The 19,246-nt window shown below is 35.1% G+C and overlaps 1 protein-coding gene across 3 annotated transcripts in view; it reads right to left on the bottom strand.

Annotated features, from left to right (window-relative positions):
• The window catches only part of TASP1 (taspase 1), a 274,462-nt gene that overhangs the window by 225,576 nt on the left and 29,640 nt on the right, over positions 1-19,246 (bottom strand). For all 3 annotated transcript variants that reach the window (XM_027840257.1, XM_027840258.1, XM_027840259.1), the window contains exons 5-6: positions 5,241-5,361; positions 3,796-3,880 (exon numbers count right to left, since the gene is read on the bottom strand). In XM_027840257.1, coding sequence (XP_027696058.1) covers positions 3,796-3,880; positions 5,241-5,361 — 206 coding nt within the window. The remainder of the gene's footprint in view (positions 1-3,795; positions 3,881-5,240; positions 5,362-19,246) is intronic.

Raw genomic sequence — 19,246 nt, 5'->3', positions numbered from 1 at the left:
TGTTGAAGGATTGATTTGCAAGGTTTTTAAAGGAGGACAGGATAACAAAAGCAAGGGGGTGGGGGAGAATCTGAGAACTTATTAATACCAAAAAAAAGCCCAAAATTATCACTAATTGCTGACTTGTATGCCTACTATTTTATGTCTATAAAACTGTTATAAGAATTATCAATGTAAACAACATATGCATCCTTGATAAGGTCATTCATAGGGAATAGAGACCATACCTTTAACATCACTCAACTGATTCAAAGATGTAGAGAATGTAAGATCCCATTTTGTTTATTATTTGTTGCTAATAAAAAATTTTTTTATTTGGTAGAACAAAGCACTTTCTGCAAGGCTTTCTTCACACAAAGTTATCTCCCACTCATCATCAAATTTTTTCAAGATTCCCTGAAAAAAACAGAGATGATCTTATTGGTCATTCCTCTGATCATAAATATCAAATTTATGATCACCATGGGTTTTTACCACTGTTTTAGAGGAAATCAAATACAGCATTCAAGTTGAATGAAGATTCCCTATCAATGGTAAAGTCTTCTACATACTTCAGTTTGTGAATGATATATGCTGGTTAAGGAGGCAGCTAGGTGGCTCAGTGGATAGAGTACTAGGCTTGGAGTCAGGAATAACTGAGTTCAAATCTGGCTTCAGACACTTACTAGCTGTGCCACCCTGGGCAAGTCACTTAACCTCTGTTTGCTTTAATCCAGTGGAGAATAACATAGCAAACCACTCCAGTATCCTCGCCAAGAAAACCCCATGGACAGTATGGTCCATGAGGTCACGAAGAGTCAGATACAAGTGAATAACAACAGCAACAACAAATGCTGGTTGAAATAAACCTTTTGGAGGATATCCATTAGCACTCAAAAGGCCCTCAGCTGCCCAGAGTCAACTAGGTGGTCCAGGGGTGGTGCAGTGGTGTGCTGGGCCTGGAGTCAGGAAGACTTACATTCAATTCAAACATTTATCTGAGCAAGTCACTTAATCTATTTGTGCTTCAGTTTCCTTAACTATAAAATGGGGATAATAACAACACATACCTCACAGATACCAAATATCTGTAAAGTACTTAGCACAATGACTAACAAAAGAGTACCTAGAAATTCCTTAATTCCTTCCTTCTCTCCCTTCTTACCTTTCTTCCTTCCATCTTTCCTTCCCTCATTTCCTTCCTTCCCCTCTTCTTTCCTTATCTCTTTTCTTTTCTTCCTTCCCTATCTCCTTCCTTCCCCTCCTTCCTTCATTCTAAAAAAGGATGAAAAATGTCTACTGTCCAATTTAAGATACGCAGTTAGATGGACATTCTATAAAGCTTGTCCATCAGTATGTGTGTATGTATACTGACATACGTATGTGTGTGTATGTGTATGTGTGTGTGTGTATGTGTGTATATGTATCTTGGATAGATACTACTAATGGACAATGAATTGGGCACAAAATTCAGTGAGAGCAGGAAAGTGACCTGGACTACCTTCTGAAAACTATAAAGCTACTTTAATGGCTTTTCCTAGAAACAAAAGGTCATCTTTTAAAATATTACTATTCTACTGATACGGTGAAGTCATAGAACATGAAAGTTTCCAAAAAATTAAAAATGAGTATCACTGAGAAGGGAAAAAGAGGGGAGCATGTTAAGTGTGAACAGATTACACGAACAACAACAAAGCAATCAATTTACAAACATTTATTAAGCACCTATTACATGCCAGGCATGGTGCTAGGCCCTGAGCATTCAGTGTACTTCAGGCATGTAGGTCAGCCTACAGCACAGAGGTGTGGAAATAGGAGTGGCATGTGTGAGGAATAGTAAAAACACCAGTTTGAATGGATTGCAGAGTATGTAAAGGGAAATTATACACACTTAGGCAGCAAAGGTACATTTGGAATCTGGTAGCAAAGAGCTTTAAATGACAGGTATAGGAGAGGGAACTTTAAAAATTTATAATGGCTTATAACAGGTGTCCTTTCACTTCTCACCAATTTGCTAGCATATGTCACATCTTATTGTTGTCTATAGCAGCCTCAGAGAGGTAGAAAGGAAAGAACACTGGGAAGAGAAATTAAAGAGACATGGGCTCAAGTCTGTTCTCCCACTAACTAAAACTGTGACCTTCATCAACTCAATTAACCTCTCTAAGCCTCATTAAAATATTTAAAATATCTACCTCAATGTTATGACAACTAAATGATGTTTATGACTTTTTAAACTATATAAATTATGTAAATGTTTTTTCTTCTTACAAAATCTGTTGCTAATAATTTGTATAATACTCTTCTTATATGCTGTATGCTTAGAAACCAGATAACCAAATTGTTAATGCTCTATGTTAAATTTAATTTTAAAAATTAAAATAGTGAATATTCAATTTAATTTAAATGCCAAAAATGCATTAAATAGTAAATAAGTAGATTGTGAATGATACCCTGAGGAGATCTTTTTTGAGTAAAGTACATAAACTTTTTATGATAACTATTTTATTAGCAGCTCATTGACTGGTTTTTGGTAGTTCCAGATGCCTAAGGTTCCTGAGATAGCTGAGGTCTAAATAAGTGAAGTATGAATGTGTAGTATTTATTAAATATACCCACACCTTTAAATTTTTAAACTTCCTGCACCTTTGCCCTACCATACAGAAGTAAATTTTTTTTCCATTTAAATAAAAAAGTGCATCTTTTCCCTTTCTATCTTAAAACTTAATAGGCATGTGTATAGTCAATATCAAAAGCACTCTATTCACAACAGCAAATAAGAGGTGAAAGGGGATAAATAGCCATCTTAAAATATACCCACTGAAGTGAAAGTAAGTACAAGAGCAATTAGTCTGCACTTACTGCTGACCTAAAGAAGACCTATTTAGTTAGTATGGCTCTAACTTAATAAAGTCTGGTTAGCTGAATTCACTTTATGTAGACAAAAAGCAACAGTATTCAAAAGTATTCATAAGAAAATTAAGTGTGCAAAAAGATATAGTAGCACTGAAATAGCAAAGCTAAAACATTACTTGTGCCAGACATTCAAATCATTCTAATAAACATTCATCAAAAGCCTAATTTTAATAAATCATATATATCTTTGTTTTATCCTTGATTTTCAGAAAAGAATAGATTAAAAATAAATATATCTTATTGTTATCTATAATTTTATACTGTTCAATAGTATATGATATTTTTTAAAATGTCTGATATATATTTGGGCAAAATACTTTACTGAGATTATCCAAAATTCAATAAACTTTAATTTCTTGTAACTTCAAGAACTTGTCTCTAAAGCAGAGTAGGAGAAAGTGATGCTGCAGTGCTGCTGTCCTAAGCTAAGCACTAAAGGGAAATTCCAGCTCTTCTCCAAATGGTACAATGCAACATGAAAAAAAATCAAGGAGTGTCAACTTTTGTTGCTAGAACTGAGTAAAAACTTTTCCACACTCAAAAAAAGCACTTTAAATTCAGGGGTCAAACTTCAGAAACTTTTTAATTTGAAAATCAAAGCATTAAAAATTAGAACCTGGTAAAGACATAAACATCTATGCAAACAAGCACAAGGACAAAAATTAACAATGATCTCAATTCGGTCTTCATTCCACAATATTCAATTCTATCCAGAGCCATATCAAGTACACAAGATGTTCTAAGATCAGAGAACAAAGCAGTTCTTCCTCTGACAGGCACACGCTATAGTTGATTTGTAAACGAATAGCATCAGCCTTCTTTGGATAAGAATAACCTTCAAATATTGCATGCATTAAACACCAAAGGCTAAAGGAAAGTCAAGCAGAACAAAGCAATTACCAGGGAGGAATTCTGCCAGCAGAGAGTTTTCCCTTCTGCCCTTCACACAACAATCTATTTGCAACTGAAACTGGATTCTTGATTCCTGAAAAGAAAATCAGCAGAAAATGAAGATGGAAAAGTTGTTTAAAGGTTTCTAATTAAATTCTCTGGTATTTGGTGGAACAGTTTTAGAAACCTTAAAAAAAGTTTTTCTTCTTGTTAAAAAAATTTATCACAATAATAATATTCAATTTTTAATAAAATTCAAATAAACAAATATTGAGCACCTACTATTCGGAAAGAACAGTCAAAAAAAAGAATGGGCACAATACTAAATTTTTGTATCTGCTTTTGAGAAAACTATTGAATTTAAAACACTACAAATGGTACTAAAATTCTTTTATTTATCTACTTTTTCCCTGGTTTTATCTCCCACTATTCAAGTTATCCAAGGAGACAAAAATAAATTAAGTCAGAGAACTTTGATTCCACTACCAAATGATTCCAGGATAGAATGGAATAAAAAGAAGAATTTTATGTTTGGCAATTTCTCTCTGAAAACAAAAAACAAAAAAGTTCCAGGCATATAAATAGAATTTTTATGATAAATCTACTTAGAAGATGCACATGACTATTGATGACATCAAGTTTTCACTGCAGGTGAAAACAGATCTATATTGAAATACAATTTAATCCAAATGCACCATCCCAAGAGGTTTAAGATCATATACACAAAATATCAGTGAAAATGATAAGTCCTTCCCAAATAATTTTTTTCAAATCACGTGCAACAATGCTCGCCAAAATGGAGCCTTCTACGGCTCATGTACTAATTCTCAGGGTGTTCCCAGAGGATAAAAAAGTAGAGAACAGCTAAAAAATATAATCAATAATCTAAGGGAAAAATAATAGCAGGATAGAAAGTTAATGTGAGGGAGATGCTAAATAGAATCTGAAAATATTAATACAAACCCCACGTAAGGTATATTAAAAATCAAAATAAGCCCTTTAACTTTATTTATAATCCAAAAGTCAGACATTCAGTTATATCCCAAAATATTTCTCAACAAACTACCCCGTCTACTGAAAAATACTCACATACATACTTATATTACTATAATCCATATCCAAGTGTCCATAATATTTATTTTAATGATATTTGTTGAAAACTAATCTGGAATTTTGTAGGAAGCATTATGACAAGAATTAAGTCATAAATTGCTTAACCATTTTCATATAAAATTTTATACTTAATATTTGATGCTATAAATATAATAAAGAAAAAAACTATTTTTAGAAATACTCCAATAACTGAGGAAAGAATGGACTATGAGTTTAGGAAATAGGATTATTCTTTTTTTTTTAAGTTTTTCAAGAATTATATACTAAGTCACAGCATTTAATTAGGAATAAAATATTCATCATAAGATAAAGTAATCATTTTTGCACTAGCATTAACATACCACTCAGTGCTCCAACCGCTCCAAAATTTAAGGACTTTCCATCCATAATGCTGGCATCACATTCTATCTCACCCAAAAGGTTTAAATTGGAACCCATTCCTGCATTTGTAAAAGGGGAATCCTAAAAATACAGAAAAAAAAATATGTATATACACATACCAATTACAAAGTACAACATACCAAGTGGAATGGCATAATGGAAAGAACACTTTAAAGAGTTTCAAGGCCTGGATTCTAGTCCTGATTGAGCAGTTCAACCATTCCAGGCCTAAGTTTCTTTGGCTGTAAAATGTGGGACTGGACCAGATGTGTCTGAGATTCTGTTTCAGCTCTACAACTCACTGATTTCTCAGTAATGTTAATAATGATGTTTAAGTATACATAAGTGAATTATATAAAGCACAATAAAATACACTCTAAGGCCAATGGCCATAGAAATCTTGAAGTACTGTCCAAAGGAGGATTCAGATTCAACATGAGCAGGCATTCCCACCTTCCTTGGTTTTGTGGAGATTAAATATATAATATATTAAACATAAAACTACTCTTCAGCCAGTGAAAAAGTGGGTAAAGATTTACCATTTTAATCTTTACCATGAAGTAAATGACAAAGTAAGAATGACATGGAAGACATCACCAATTCCCATGGGTCAGTTAGTTCTTAGGTAATCTGGTACTTTATCAGATATGAACAGTGCGATCCCATATAGAAATATATTAGAGACTATGATGTAGACTTGGTTCACTTCAAGTTTGGAGGCATTTTTATATAATAGTTGTGCTACAGAATCAGTCTAGAAGTTTGCTTCTGCTCCAAGGTAAACCTGAGACAAATTCCACCTAGAATTCAGGATTTAGTAAAATATAAGCTTCTGGAGGACAAGTGCCTCATTTTTGTATTACATCCCAGTGCCTGGCACATTTTAATCACTTAATAAATTAATTGTTGATTGATCTGCCCCCAAGAAAATCAAAGAAAGGACAGCACAGGTCATCAATAAATAAATAAAAACATATTAAGCACTTGCTATGTGCCAGGCTCTGTGTGCTAAGCACTGGGGAAAGAATTACAAAAGTCAAGCAGTCCCTGCTCATAAGGAACTGACATTCTAATAGGAGACAACAAGAATATATACAAAATGAAAACAAGGTGCTTTGAGGAGTGAGTGTATTAGCAGATTAGGAGAAAGGGCTAGATAAAGAGTCAATGAGACTTGGGTTCCATTCCCACCTAATCCACACTGGAAAAATCACAACCCCTCAGCTTCCTCATTATGAAATGGAAATAATAATACTTCACTACTTATCCACCCCACAGAACTAAGAAAATATTCTATGACCCTTTAGACACTAAGTAAATATAAATGTGTTATTATTATTCAATATTTCAATGGATCTGTGGTCTCACAGAAATAGATTGTCCTAACATCAGTGCAGGTCATAACCCAAGTAGGCTGTTGAACTACCCAGATCTAACCCAGAATTTCTTCATCTTTCCTCCAGAGTATGAATGAAGTAAAGTTAAGCCCAGGACCACTACAGACCTGGAACCACATACCAGAGAGAAGAAAATTCATCTGCAGGAAATAATTTGCCCAAATATTTTTTCATCAGTAACAGTGGTTTACAAACCTCACAAGGGATTACAGAAAACCCTTGGAAAAGACCACCAATGTGTGTTTTGTGGAACTACTGGTGAAACATTGTTCTATTCAGTGATTTGAAATATCACAATTGTATTTTTTGAAATAATTATTCATAAATATTAATAAAAGGTTTGCATATTCTGCAATGTGGACCTCAAATATTTCATCCCAAAGTAGCAATATATCTTTATGAGAGACACATATGAACATAAATATTCAATCAAAACTATCTCTTAAGCACCCTAAATGTGTGCACTATCGTGGGGCAACAAAAAGGCAAATCCCTGCCCAAAAGAGGCTGACAATCTAACTGGGTAGGTAAAATGTTTATACACACACACACACACACACACACACACACACACACACACACACGTTAAAAAACTAAATAACAATAAAACACCTAATAAGCCGACTGTAAGAGGAAACTGGTTCCTGGAACCACTATTTTGTAATCATATCTCACATAAAATATTATACAAAAATGTAGACAACAGCAATATAGGAATTTAGAGAAAGGATAAATCACCAGAGTTTAGCGCAAACAGAAAGGCTTTAGTGTTGGAAATAGTCATGAAAAATAGATCCATAAGCAGAGTAGAGAAAAGAAGGTAATTTTAGGCAGAAGAAACAACACAAGCAAAGGCAACAGCTGGGAAAGTACATGGCACGCCCCGGAGAAAAACAGACCAAAGTGAATAAAGTAGAGAGAAATAAAAAGATAAGACTAGAAAAATTGACTGGGAGCAGATTATGGAAAACCATGAATACTGAATTAAGGACTACGGACTTTATTTGGCAAAGGAGAGACATTACAACTTTTTTCAGCAACTCTATCCGACAAACACGTATTAAACATCTCCTACATACAAAGCATTGTTCTAAGGATACAAAGATAACAATATAAACATCCTTGCATCAGGTTAGCAACCATGATCTCAAACAAAGCAAATAGAAATAATTAAAAAAGATAATCAGGAAAATGATATTTTGCTATAAGGTATTGTAGACAATGGAGTAATATCAAAAAAAATTTACAGGAAATTTCTCTGATAAAAGCCTCACTTTTAAAATATATACTAAGTATACAACTGAGTCAAATTTATAAAAAAATAAGAGCCATTCTCCAATTGATAAATGGTCAAAGGATATAAACAGACAGTTTTCAGAAGAAGAAATCAAAGCTATTTATACTCATGAAAAAATGCTCTAAATCACCCTTGTTTAGAGAAATGCAAATTAAAACAACTCTGAGGTACCACCTCACACCTATCAGAAATGACAAATACTGTAGGGGATAAGTGAAAATAGGTACACTAATGAACTGCTGGTAGAAGAGTAAACTGGTTCAACCATTCGGGAAAACAATTTGAAACTATGCCCAAAGAGATATCAAACTGTGCAGATCCTTTGACCCAGCAATACCACTACTAGGGCTGTACTCCAAAGAGATCAAAGAAAAAGGAAAAGGACCTATGTGCAGAAAAATATTTATAGAATTCTTTTTGTGGTAGTAAAGAACTGGAAATTAAAGGGATGCCCATCAATAGGGGAATGGCTGGATAAGCTGATTAGGATGGAAATACTATTATGCTGTAAGTAATGATGAGGTGGTAGTTTCAGAAAAACATGGCAAAAACTATATGAACTGATACAAAGTCAAGTGAGAAAACCAGGAGATCATTGTGTCCAATAACAGCAACGTTGTAATGATGATCAACTGTGAAAAATTTGGCTACTCTGATCAAAACAGTGAATCCAAGACAATTCCAAAGGACTCATGATGCAAAAACATTATCCACCTCCAGAGAGAGAAGTGATGAACTCTGAATGTAAATTGAAGTATAATTTTCTCACTTTCTTTATTTTTCTTGTTTTTTTTCAAATATGAATAATGTGAAAATGCTTTGTATAGTTTCACATATATAATTGATATCATATTGCTTGCCTTCTCAGTGGGGGTGGGGAGGGTAGGAGGAAGCCAGAGATTTTGGAACTCAAAATTTTAAAAGAAAAGAATGTTAAAAAGAACTAAATAATAAATCAAAAATTGAAAAGTATCCCTGCCTCCCAAAGCAGGGACTGACAGGATTAAAAGATTTAGGAATATCAATCAATGTATACAGAATGGGTTAGAAGGAGGATGTAAAGAAATGAGATAAGAGGATATGGAAATAACTGAGGCATTAGGTGATCAAAATTGAAATAGGCAGTACTTTTTGAGGAGCAAAGAACTGAAAACCAAAGAGCTGCCCATTAAATGGGGACCAGCTAAACAAAAAGTGGCATAATAACATAATGGAACAATATCATGCCATACGAAAAAGACAAAAGGTACGGATTCACGGAAGTATAGGAAGATCTGCATGAACTGATGCAGACTGAAGTAAGCATATCAAGGACAATTAATACAATGATTACAACTTTGTAAAGAAAAACAACTTAGAAAGACTTAAGAATTCTGATCAATGAAATGACCAAGCTTGATTCCAGAGAACCAATGAAATATACTCCCCATCTTCTGAACAAGAGCTGTTGAACTCAAGATGCAGTATGAAACATGTCTTTTCAGAAATGGTCAGTGTGTGGATTTATTTTTGTTTGTTGTCTGTTACCAGGAAATGATCTTGATATGATTTGGGGAGATTTAAAAGGAAAAGAAGATAGATAGTAACATATCCAAATTTTTTAAAGTGTTAAATAGTTTTGGTTTTTTTTAAGTGAACAGAAGAGAACAGAAAGAAGATTAGGGGGAGACAAATAAGCAAAACAGCTTTGGAAGTAATGTGGTGAATGTATTACATATATATTTTTTTTAATGATCTGTAAATAGGAGAGATTGGTAGTTTCATATACATATACAATCCTCTGTTTCTGTCCTTTGTATATGGAAATGTTTGTGTTTGTCATTGTTTGATAAATTCAAAATAAAAAAATGTAAAAAATGGAGTATGCTGGTAGCAATAACTATTGAAAAAAATAGGGGAAATATTCTAAAGGAAAAATGCAATAGGACCTAGTAGTTGAACTTAATGAGGGAAAAGGAGAAATCGAGGAAAATTCCAAGTTTTGAGCCTAAGTACTCGGGCAAATAAAGGTATCAATAAATAATCTAAAATTAAAAGTATCAGTTAAGCAAACCTAAACTTTTGATTTGCTAATAACATACGGCTATTTATGAATGATGTATACCTCAATGGAAATGCAATAAAATAAATATTTGATCATAACTAAGCAAAAGAAATAGAATTCCTTTAGTAATATTTAGTTTCTTCATGATATAAGCACTCCCATGATTATCTAAGGATAAAAAGACAACCCTTAGTGAAAATGAACAGAACTCACTCAAGTTTTAAGACGACAAGGTTTTCGAAAGTGAAATTCCTTGTCAGGAGGAACGGTTTAGAGATAAGAGGTATGAACTTGAGAATTTAGCCTTCAAAGACAGATTCAAAGCCCACCTTTCACTCACTAGCTACCTGATCAGCAGCAAGTTATTCAAACTCTCCATAGCAGTTTCTTCACCTGCTAAAAGGGGATAATATCTAGAGTGCTTATCTCACAGAGTTATTGGGTGAATCAGGCGAATTAGTGTATATGAAGTGTTTTAAAACAGAAAGCCATCATGTCAGTCATTATTTGAGAAGCAAATCATAAAAATGAAATAGCAAGGACAAGAGGGTAACAAACTGCCACTGTCCAACTATGAAATAAAAAATTTTCTACTAATCTGTATATAATAAACCAAGGCAAATATCTCACCATTAACTACAAATATCCTAAACTTTATAATGCTCCTTGCTATAAGTGTAAAATAATAAGTTTTCAAACCTATCGGCCATTGTACCTCTAGAGATTTATCATACAACTTCTGTCAACATCACTTACAGATATAAACAATTTGGCTTTCAGTGATGAACATAAACTAAAAAGCACATTGTAAAGTTATTCTTATATAAAATTACTTATGTTTGTTCACTTTCCAGTAAGACTTTGAGAGGAAACTATTATGTTAACATTTATACCATGTCACTCAAGAACAAAGTTGCCAAACATTAACCAAATTAACACATTTTAATAAAACTGTTTATTAAAAATTAAATACAACAAGACAGAAACAATCATTTTAATTAGCAGGTAAAATTCTGGATTGGAGTCAGGAAATTTTCAAATCCTGCTGTTGACATTTAACAGCTGTGTATCCAAACTGATCACATAACCTCTCTAAGCTTCAGTTATTTCCCATTTGTAAAGCAGAGATAACAATAACACCTATAGTACCTATATCACATAGCTGTTATGAGGTTCAAATTAGATAAAATATGTAAAGCACACTGAAAACTTTAAAGCTTGAGCTGATACTTAAGATGATTAATAATAATCATTTGGAGCAACTCCTACCAAAAACTTTCTTCTAAAAGTGGTATTAAGGAACTTTTTTAGAGAGTTTATTTCAGTCAACATTTTCTACACAGATATAAAATAGGTTAGCTACTCTCAATCTCTATGTTAGCTTTTTTCACTAGACTATTTGATAATGCCTATATACTTTCCACATCATGGATGAGGCCTTATCTAACATCAATGCTACTAGGAGTTCTCTTTTAATTTTAGAATACATTTTAGTAGAGAAGAGAGATCCTACCAAGCTGTCCTATTAGGCAGGGGAAAAAAATCACTTTTAAATTTTCAAGTCTATTTCTTACAATGAAATTTTTAGACAACTAAAACTGAAGGGTTTTTCATTTGAAATTTTCACGTTGGTCTAGGTTAGGAAGGACATCATTAAACAATTATCACTAACTATAAAATTAGATAATTTAAATACTAGACATCAGGTACTCACCAGAAAAGTCATTTAGTTGCTCAGATGCCATTTACTCTCTCTTCCTTTGACCAGAATCCCTCAGTGGATTGTTAGACACTCTTGGAATCCATTAGGATGTAAAAATTAATTCTGAAGGGCTACTATGAACCAAACTGCCAAATGTCTCATAAATAATTTTCCTTCATCTGTGTCCAACCCATGTTGCTCCCACTAACACAATGTCCAAGATGCCAAGAGAAGTTTTTGGTATGTCAGGGTAGAACGCATAACCATAGAAAGAACCATATCAACTAAAAAAAATTTCACAGAATCACAGTTCACACAGGTTATTCGTAGCTGGCTGGCCCTTTCAGGATATCAGCACGCACACAATTCCAAAGGTTAGAATTATGTGAGAACACTGGAAAGGCTACTCCCTTGCCTTAAAAGGCAATAATGGACAAAACGTTAGGCTCTGAGTCAGAAAGAACTGAAAGTGAAGCCAACTTCTAACACTTTCTACCTATGTAAGTATGAACAAGTCATTTAACTCCTCTGAGCTTCAGCAACCTCATCTATAAAATGGGGATAATAACACCTAGAGTATCTACCATACAAGATTGTCTTGAGGCTCAAATGGCACATATGTAAAACATTCTGCAAACTTTAAAGTGCTTTATAAATGTCAGTTATTATTATCATGGCATTTAAACTACAAACCTGCTCTAAACAACTGAAAAAATCAATCCTGTGTTTGATGGCTTCCAGAGATATATTCTCCCTTCATATCACTATTATAAGATTTAAAAATCTATCACTCTTTAAGGAAAATGGGTTGCCACTTTCATAACATTTTAACCTAAATCTTTCATGCTAAAAGTTAAACTCCACTTGTCTTATTGTGTCCTTAATGGATATAAAAAACAGCTGGTTACAGGCACTATAAAATAACAACCAACATGACAAAATAAAATTATTGTGCTCTCCCTTAGCATACTTGTTAAGAGTGCCTGTCCTCCCAGGTTCTTCATTTTACCTTGTCATTTATTTCTATGGTTGCCCTGTTAACTCTACATGAGTTTTCCATATCCCTTAGAACTAAGCTAATAGAGGTATGATTACAATCACTGAGTATTCATCATACCCTTCTGGCAGAATAACATTTGTCTCAAAAGGTATGGTGTGAGGCCCAAGTGTGCAAGAAGAAGCAAACCATTTGATTCTAACAAGCTGAATCTGAATAGCAAAGCAAACAAAAGGAGCGCAATGCATTGAATCAAGTGAGGGAAAATAATCAAGAGATCAAGATTCAAATTCCATACCTCATGTACTGATATTTCTGTGATCCTGAACAAATCATTTTAACCCTCAGAGACTTAGTCTTCTCAGCACTAAATGCTGATGTACAACCTATTTCACTGGGTTGTTATAAGCAAAAAGCAAAGCGTTTTGACCACGTGCAACAGGGCGCGACAGAAACGTGTGGATTTATGATTACAAGTTGGTGTTAAGAGGCTCCCCAGCATAGTGCTAAAGAAAAACCATAAATGGATCAACAGCACATTGTTGTACTCTTTAAAGGCACTTTTAAAGAAATGTGACATCAGCTCCTTCAATGTTTCACTTAATGGAATTGTAATTTCATCAGTAAAGATAATCTCCACTAAGGTAGATTGCAACCCTTCTTCAACTTCATAGATGGCTGGTCTTAAGAATTCTTGTGGCCAAAAAATATGAATCACTCTACAGACAAGCTACTGGTGGTGCAGTCCAAACTTCACTAAGCTGGTTTTCAGTCAGTCAACAAGCAAATTTTATTAACCACTTATTATGTGCCAGGCACTGTGCTTAGCAGTAGGGATACAAAGAAAGGCAACAACCTAATCCCTACCCACAAGGAGATCACATTTTAATGGGGAAGACAACCTGCAAACAACTATCTATGTACATAATATACGCAAGGTAAATGGAAGGTGATCTCAGAGGAAAGGCACTAGTAGTTGGGAAGACAGGAGGAATAGAAACAGCTTCTTGAAAAGGTGAGATTTTAGCCGAGTGTTGAAAGAGGCTAAGGAATTCAGGGGTGGAAATGAGGAGGCAAAGCACTCTAGGCATGGGGGGTGGGGGAACATGGAGTCAGGAGGTAGAATATTGTATATGAGGAGCAAGAAGTAAGCCAGGGTAGCTGGATCATAAAGTATATGAAAGGAGTAAAATGGAAGACTAGAAAGATAGGAAGGGGGCAGGTTGTGACCCATTTTACAGGCTAATCAGAAGATTTTATATTTGATCCTGGAAGTAATATAGAGTCAGTGAAGTATTGAGCATAGGGGTGATATGATCACTGCCTCTTAGTGAAAATGAATGATATGGTCAGAATTGCACCTTAGGAAAGATACTCTGACAACTAAGTAGAGGATGGATTGGAGAGGCAATGGGACCAACCAGAAGGCTATTGTAATAGTCCAGATATGAGGCAATAAAAGCCTGCACCAGGGTAGTGGATGTATGAATGGAAACAAAGGAGAATTACAGGAGGGCGACGTGAAGGCAGAAACAAGACTTGACAAAAGACTGGACTAGACAACACACACACATAGTCTATCATCTTGGTAAAATCTTTACATGTTGACACAATCTTCAAGAACCACAGGTTAAGGGGCAGCTAGGTGGCGCAGTGGATAGAGCACTGGCCCTGGATTCAGGAGGACCTGAGTTCAAATTTGGCCTCAGGCCAAACACTTGACACTTACTAGCTGTGTGACCCTGGGCAAGTCACATAACCCCATTGCCCAGCTAAAAAAAAAAAAAAGAACCACAGGTAAGACAAAATAAGACATGAGTATTTTCATGAAAGATGAGAGTAAAAAATGGGTAAAAATGAAAACAAACAAGCTGTAGTAGTACTACTGGGCAGCTAGGTGGTACAGTGGATATAGCACTAAGCCTGGATCAGCACCCAGCCCGAGTTCAAATTTGGCCTCAGAGGGGCAGCTAGGTGGCACAGTGGATAGAGCACCAGCCCTGAAGTCAGGACGACCTGAGTTCAAATTTGGCCTCAGACCAAACACTTGACACTTACTAGCTGTGTGACCCTGGCCAAGTCACTTAACCCCAATTGCCTAAATATTAATTAATTAATTTAATTAAAAAGAAACAAAGTTTGTCCTCAGACACTTATTAGCTGTGTGACCCTGGGCAAGTCACTTCACCCTTTTTGCCTCAGGTTCCTTATCTGTAAAATGAGATGGAGAAGGAAATGGCAAACCACTCCAATATCTTTGCCATGAAAACTCCAAGTGGGGTCACAAAGAGTTGCACACAACTGAAAAACGATTGAACAACAACCAAAATAGTGCTACTAGAGGAATCACAAAGCAACCTACCAGGAGCTTAGAGCCCAGCTATCAATTGAGAAAACCTAAGCTAGAGGTGAAACAAATAGCAACAAAAGGGAAAAACAATAGGAACATAATTCATAGGATAAAGATGTTTCCAGCATAAATCACAGTGAGACTAATATAACTGTTTGTACAGCTATGGTTTTGTTTTTGTTTTTTTGAGTCAGTAAAAAAAAATAGTATTGGTGCTTGGTTCAGGATCAGAGAAATTAATTCAGGGCTCCTTTTAATTGGAGTCTTTGCTTTATTTTTGTTCACATAATCTTTTCACTTCAAAATCACTAAAACCAACAATTCATTATCTTTATAATATCCAACAAAACAAAAAATTGATTGCCCTTCATTTTAAGTCTCGCTACTTGAATTTTGTGTTGAATGGAAAAATACATTCTATTTCATGGCTTTTTGTACTAAATTTAGCAATCATCATAGTACACTTAACATTTACAACTTTCAGGGGCACCTTCATCCAATTTTTCTTCAAGGTGTCAAAAAAACCAAGTGCCATAAATTCCATTACAGACAGATTATATCAAGTACTGACTCCTTGGCAAAAATCTCAGAAATTATAACTTAGCAGAATATTTTCATTATTACTCATATTGAATCTTAAGAATAGATGTAAACCACTTTTATGTCCAAAATACAAAAGCTGGACATTGCCTATGCTACATGGCTTTCAGACTCATCTTCTGCACTTTATCAATTTACCTCCTCCAACAAGAAGTGAAATGCACCCTTGGGGATCAAATCAGGAAGAACTGGTAAAACTCCTATGTTTCACTAAAATAAAATATAAATGCACTTTTTTCCCCAAAATATACCATAGCACTTTTTTGGCAGGCAGTGAAAAATGAATCCTGATGTATTCAGGCAAAAACATAGGTAAGATTGAAGATATTGATGGTATTTACCTTGATTGTCATCAATATATGCAACTTCACCCAATCTTTCATTGACATGTGTATTTTTTAACATGCATGCTTTTTAAAACTTCCTTTTCCTATGACTATTAAACGACACTCTTAGGAATCGGGAGTTTGAAACAAAAATGGTAGTCACCTGTGTCTTGAGAGAAGGAAACACCAAAAACTCTGGAGTTCATGAGCAATGAAATGCTACAAAGAAGAAACAACTAGAAGGAGAAGAGTAAACAGCCTGTTTATTCTTTTTTTTTTTCTTTTTAAGCAATTGGGGTTAAGTGACTTGCCCAGCATCACACAGCTAGTAAGTGTCAAGTGTTTGGTCCAAGGCTGGATTTCAACTCAGGTCCTCCTGACTTCAGGGCAGGTGCTCTATCCACTACGCCACCTAGCTGCCCCCTGTTTATTCTGCAAACTAAAAAAATAGCTCCCGGATAAATGAAAGTTGGTTCTATGTGTTCAGGACACTCATCTTAAAGCCATGTTACTAATCAGTGCATTGGAAGCCATGGCCCCAAACATGTTTAGCAAATACTGAATTTTGGAACAATGCTGGCAGCCAGGTGGATAAAACTTACAGGAAAAGGATTTCTTGGGTAAGAAAAGCAATGTGGTAATACCTGGGAACTAAAGCAAGGAATCTTAACCTATTTCAGGGGGTCTCTGAACTTAGATGGGAATTTTCACTAACTTCTAACTGAAATTTAACATTTCCTTTAATTACTTAAAAATATTCTGAAAAGTGGACCATAGGTTGCACCAAAGGGGTACATGACACAAAAAAGGTTAAGTGCTTGAATAGTCAACATTTCTGAGTCACAATTAGATTAACCAGGCCCTGGCCTCTTAACCTCCTCCCTTCAGTGGCCTGTCTAGTTGCCATTTCACTGCTCATTAGTACCTCTAATTATCAAGATAGCAGGGGATTGGAAGAAGATTCTGGTAAATCAGAAAATTCCAAGATCTCCAAATTACTCCCACAAAATAAAATAGCACCTCAAGGCTAACTCAGAGCAGTAAAAATAAATAAGAGTAGGGGCAGAACAGTAACCATCCTGGGACAATCAGAAAAGATCTGAAGAAAAATCCCAGGACAAGGTTTGGCCCGGTGAAAAGTAAACACCTCCAGGCTAGTTCCACTTAAACAACAAGAGGCAAGCACTCAGATTATCTGGGTTGGGAGTGTGCCTCAACCCCAGCCATAGGAACTTTTACTCCAGGGACAGTATGGGAAGTTGGGCATCTGAACCTGGGAAGATTGAGGGAACGTCTGCTGACAAGGAATGCCAGATCCAGCTGTGCCACAGAAATGCCCTGGACAAGAAGGAACCAAGACATACCTGGTGAATGCAGAAGCAGTGGGATGGGGACACTGCTGGCTGTGGGCACTTACTGGAGGCTGGAGGTCTTGGTATCAGTTACAGGCCAGAGGGGAGAACTGAAGGAGGACCTGAGGCCAGAGGCATCATCACCCATACCGCAAGGCTAGAGGTGATTACAAAAGATAATTTGCTGCAAAGAAAAAATGCACAGGCAAAGGATAAAGAATCCAACCATAAAGAGTTACTATGGAAATAGAGAAAACTGGGGTTTGTCTTCAGAGGAAGATACTGAAGCAAAGAAACCCTTTTCTATCCCAAAAAGTAGCATTAAATGGTCACCTGCCCAAAAAGAATTTATAGAAGAACTTAAAAAAGACTTTCAAAATCAAATGAAAGAAACTGAAGAAAAATTAAAAGAAAAAATAAAGGCAATCCAAGAAAAATAAGAAGACTATGAAAAGAAAGTCAACCAAGTAGAAAAAGAGAACCAGAATCGTAAGAAAGAAAATGACCCTTTGAAAATCAGAATTGGGTAAGGGCAAGCCAGCAAAGTCATGAGACCAAGAAATAATGAAACAAAATATAAAGAATGAAAAAATAGAAGAGAATGTGAAATCTCATAAGAAAAACAACTAATCTGGAGAACAGATCAAGAAGCCAAAACATAAGAATAATTGGACTACCTGAAAGCTAAGAATCTTGATACAATAACACAACAGATAATTTAAGAAAATTGTCCTGAAGCATTAGAACAAGAGGGGAAAGGAGAAAATAGGGGAAAAAAAAATTAACCAATCACCACCTGAAAGAGATCCTATAAGGAAAACCAACAGGAATATCATAGTCAAATTCTGAAACCCTCAAATCAATGATAAAATATTACAAGCAACAAGAAAAAAAAAACAATTTAAATATGGCAGTGCCACAATTAGAATGACACAAGAGCTACCAGTGGCAACACTAAAAGACCACAGGTTCGGAACACTATATATCGAAGAGCAAAGAACTGGAGTTCTGGCCAAAAATATCATGCCCAGAAAAGTTAAGCATAATCCTGAATGAAAAAAAAAAGGCATTAAACCAATTGTCAGACTTTCAGGATTTTGTTTAAAAAAAAAAACCTGAACTTAATAGAAGATTTGACATAGAAGAGCCAAGAGAAATATAAGGTATATAAAAAAAAAAAAAACAACTTAATTACATGGGACTCAATAAGGACAGAATGTTTACCTTTTTTATGAGGAAATGTAAAACATACATCTAAGACTGTTATTAGTAATTGGCTAGTTCATAAGAAAGATTGGGGTAGATTTGAGTATGATATGATTTTAAAAAATAAAACCATTTAGGAATAGCTAAAAAAGAATTATTATCTTATACAAATGAAATGAAAGAAAAACAACAGACACAGAGGGAACTGGATGGGGGAGGAGGGCTGGTAGTTCTGGAAACCTACTTTCATTAGGAATAGGTTCAAGAGCGAACTATATATGTGTGCGTGTATACATATATACATATATGTATGTGTGTATGTATAAAAGTCTTCTAAATTCAGAAAGAAATAAAATGCTAAGGGGATAGGGAGGAAGGAGAGGATAAGGCAGGGATCTTTAGAGGACAGAGTGAGGGAATAGATTAAAGGGGGGTATAGAAGGGTGTTCAGATCAATGGAAATGGGAGGATAAGGGAGGGATCCTGGGTGGTGGTGGGGGGGAGTAGGTTAAGTAATAGCAGGGCAAGGTAGCAGGTAGAAGTAAAGTAGAAGAGTCAGGACGGATAGGAAATAAGAGATACTCACAAACATAAACTAAAGATCAGGAGTAGAACTTGTTAAGGAAAAAGGAGCAGGGATGGTAAACATGATCTCAAAGTTAAGGCTAAAATAGATTTAATCAAAAGAGAATAAA

Source organism: Vombatus ursinus, unplaced genomic scaffold (genome assembly GCF_900497805.2).
Source record: "Vombatus ursinus unplaced genomic scaffold, bare-nosed wombat genome assembly UNPS02014841.1, whole genome shotgun sequence".
Classification (NCBI taxonomy): Eukaryota; Metazoa; Chordata; class Mammalia; order Diprotodontia; family Vombatidae; genus Vombatus; species Vombatus ursinus.
The sequence above is the reverse complement of the archived record's forward strand: the minus strand, read 5'-3'. Positions and strand labels throughout refer to the sequence as shown.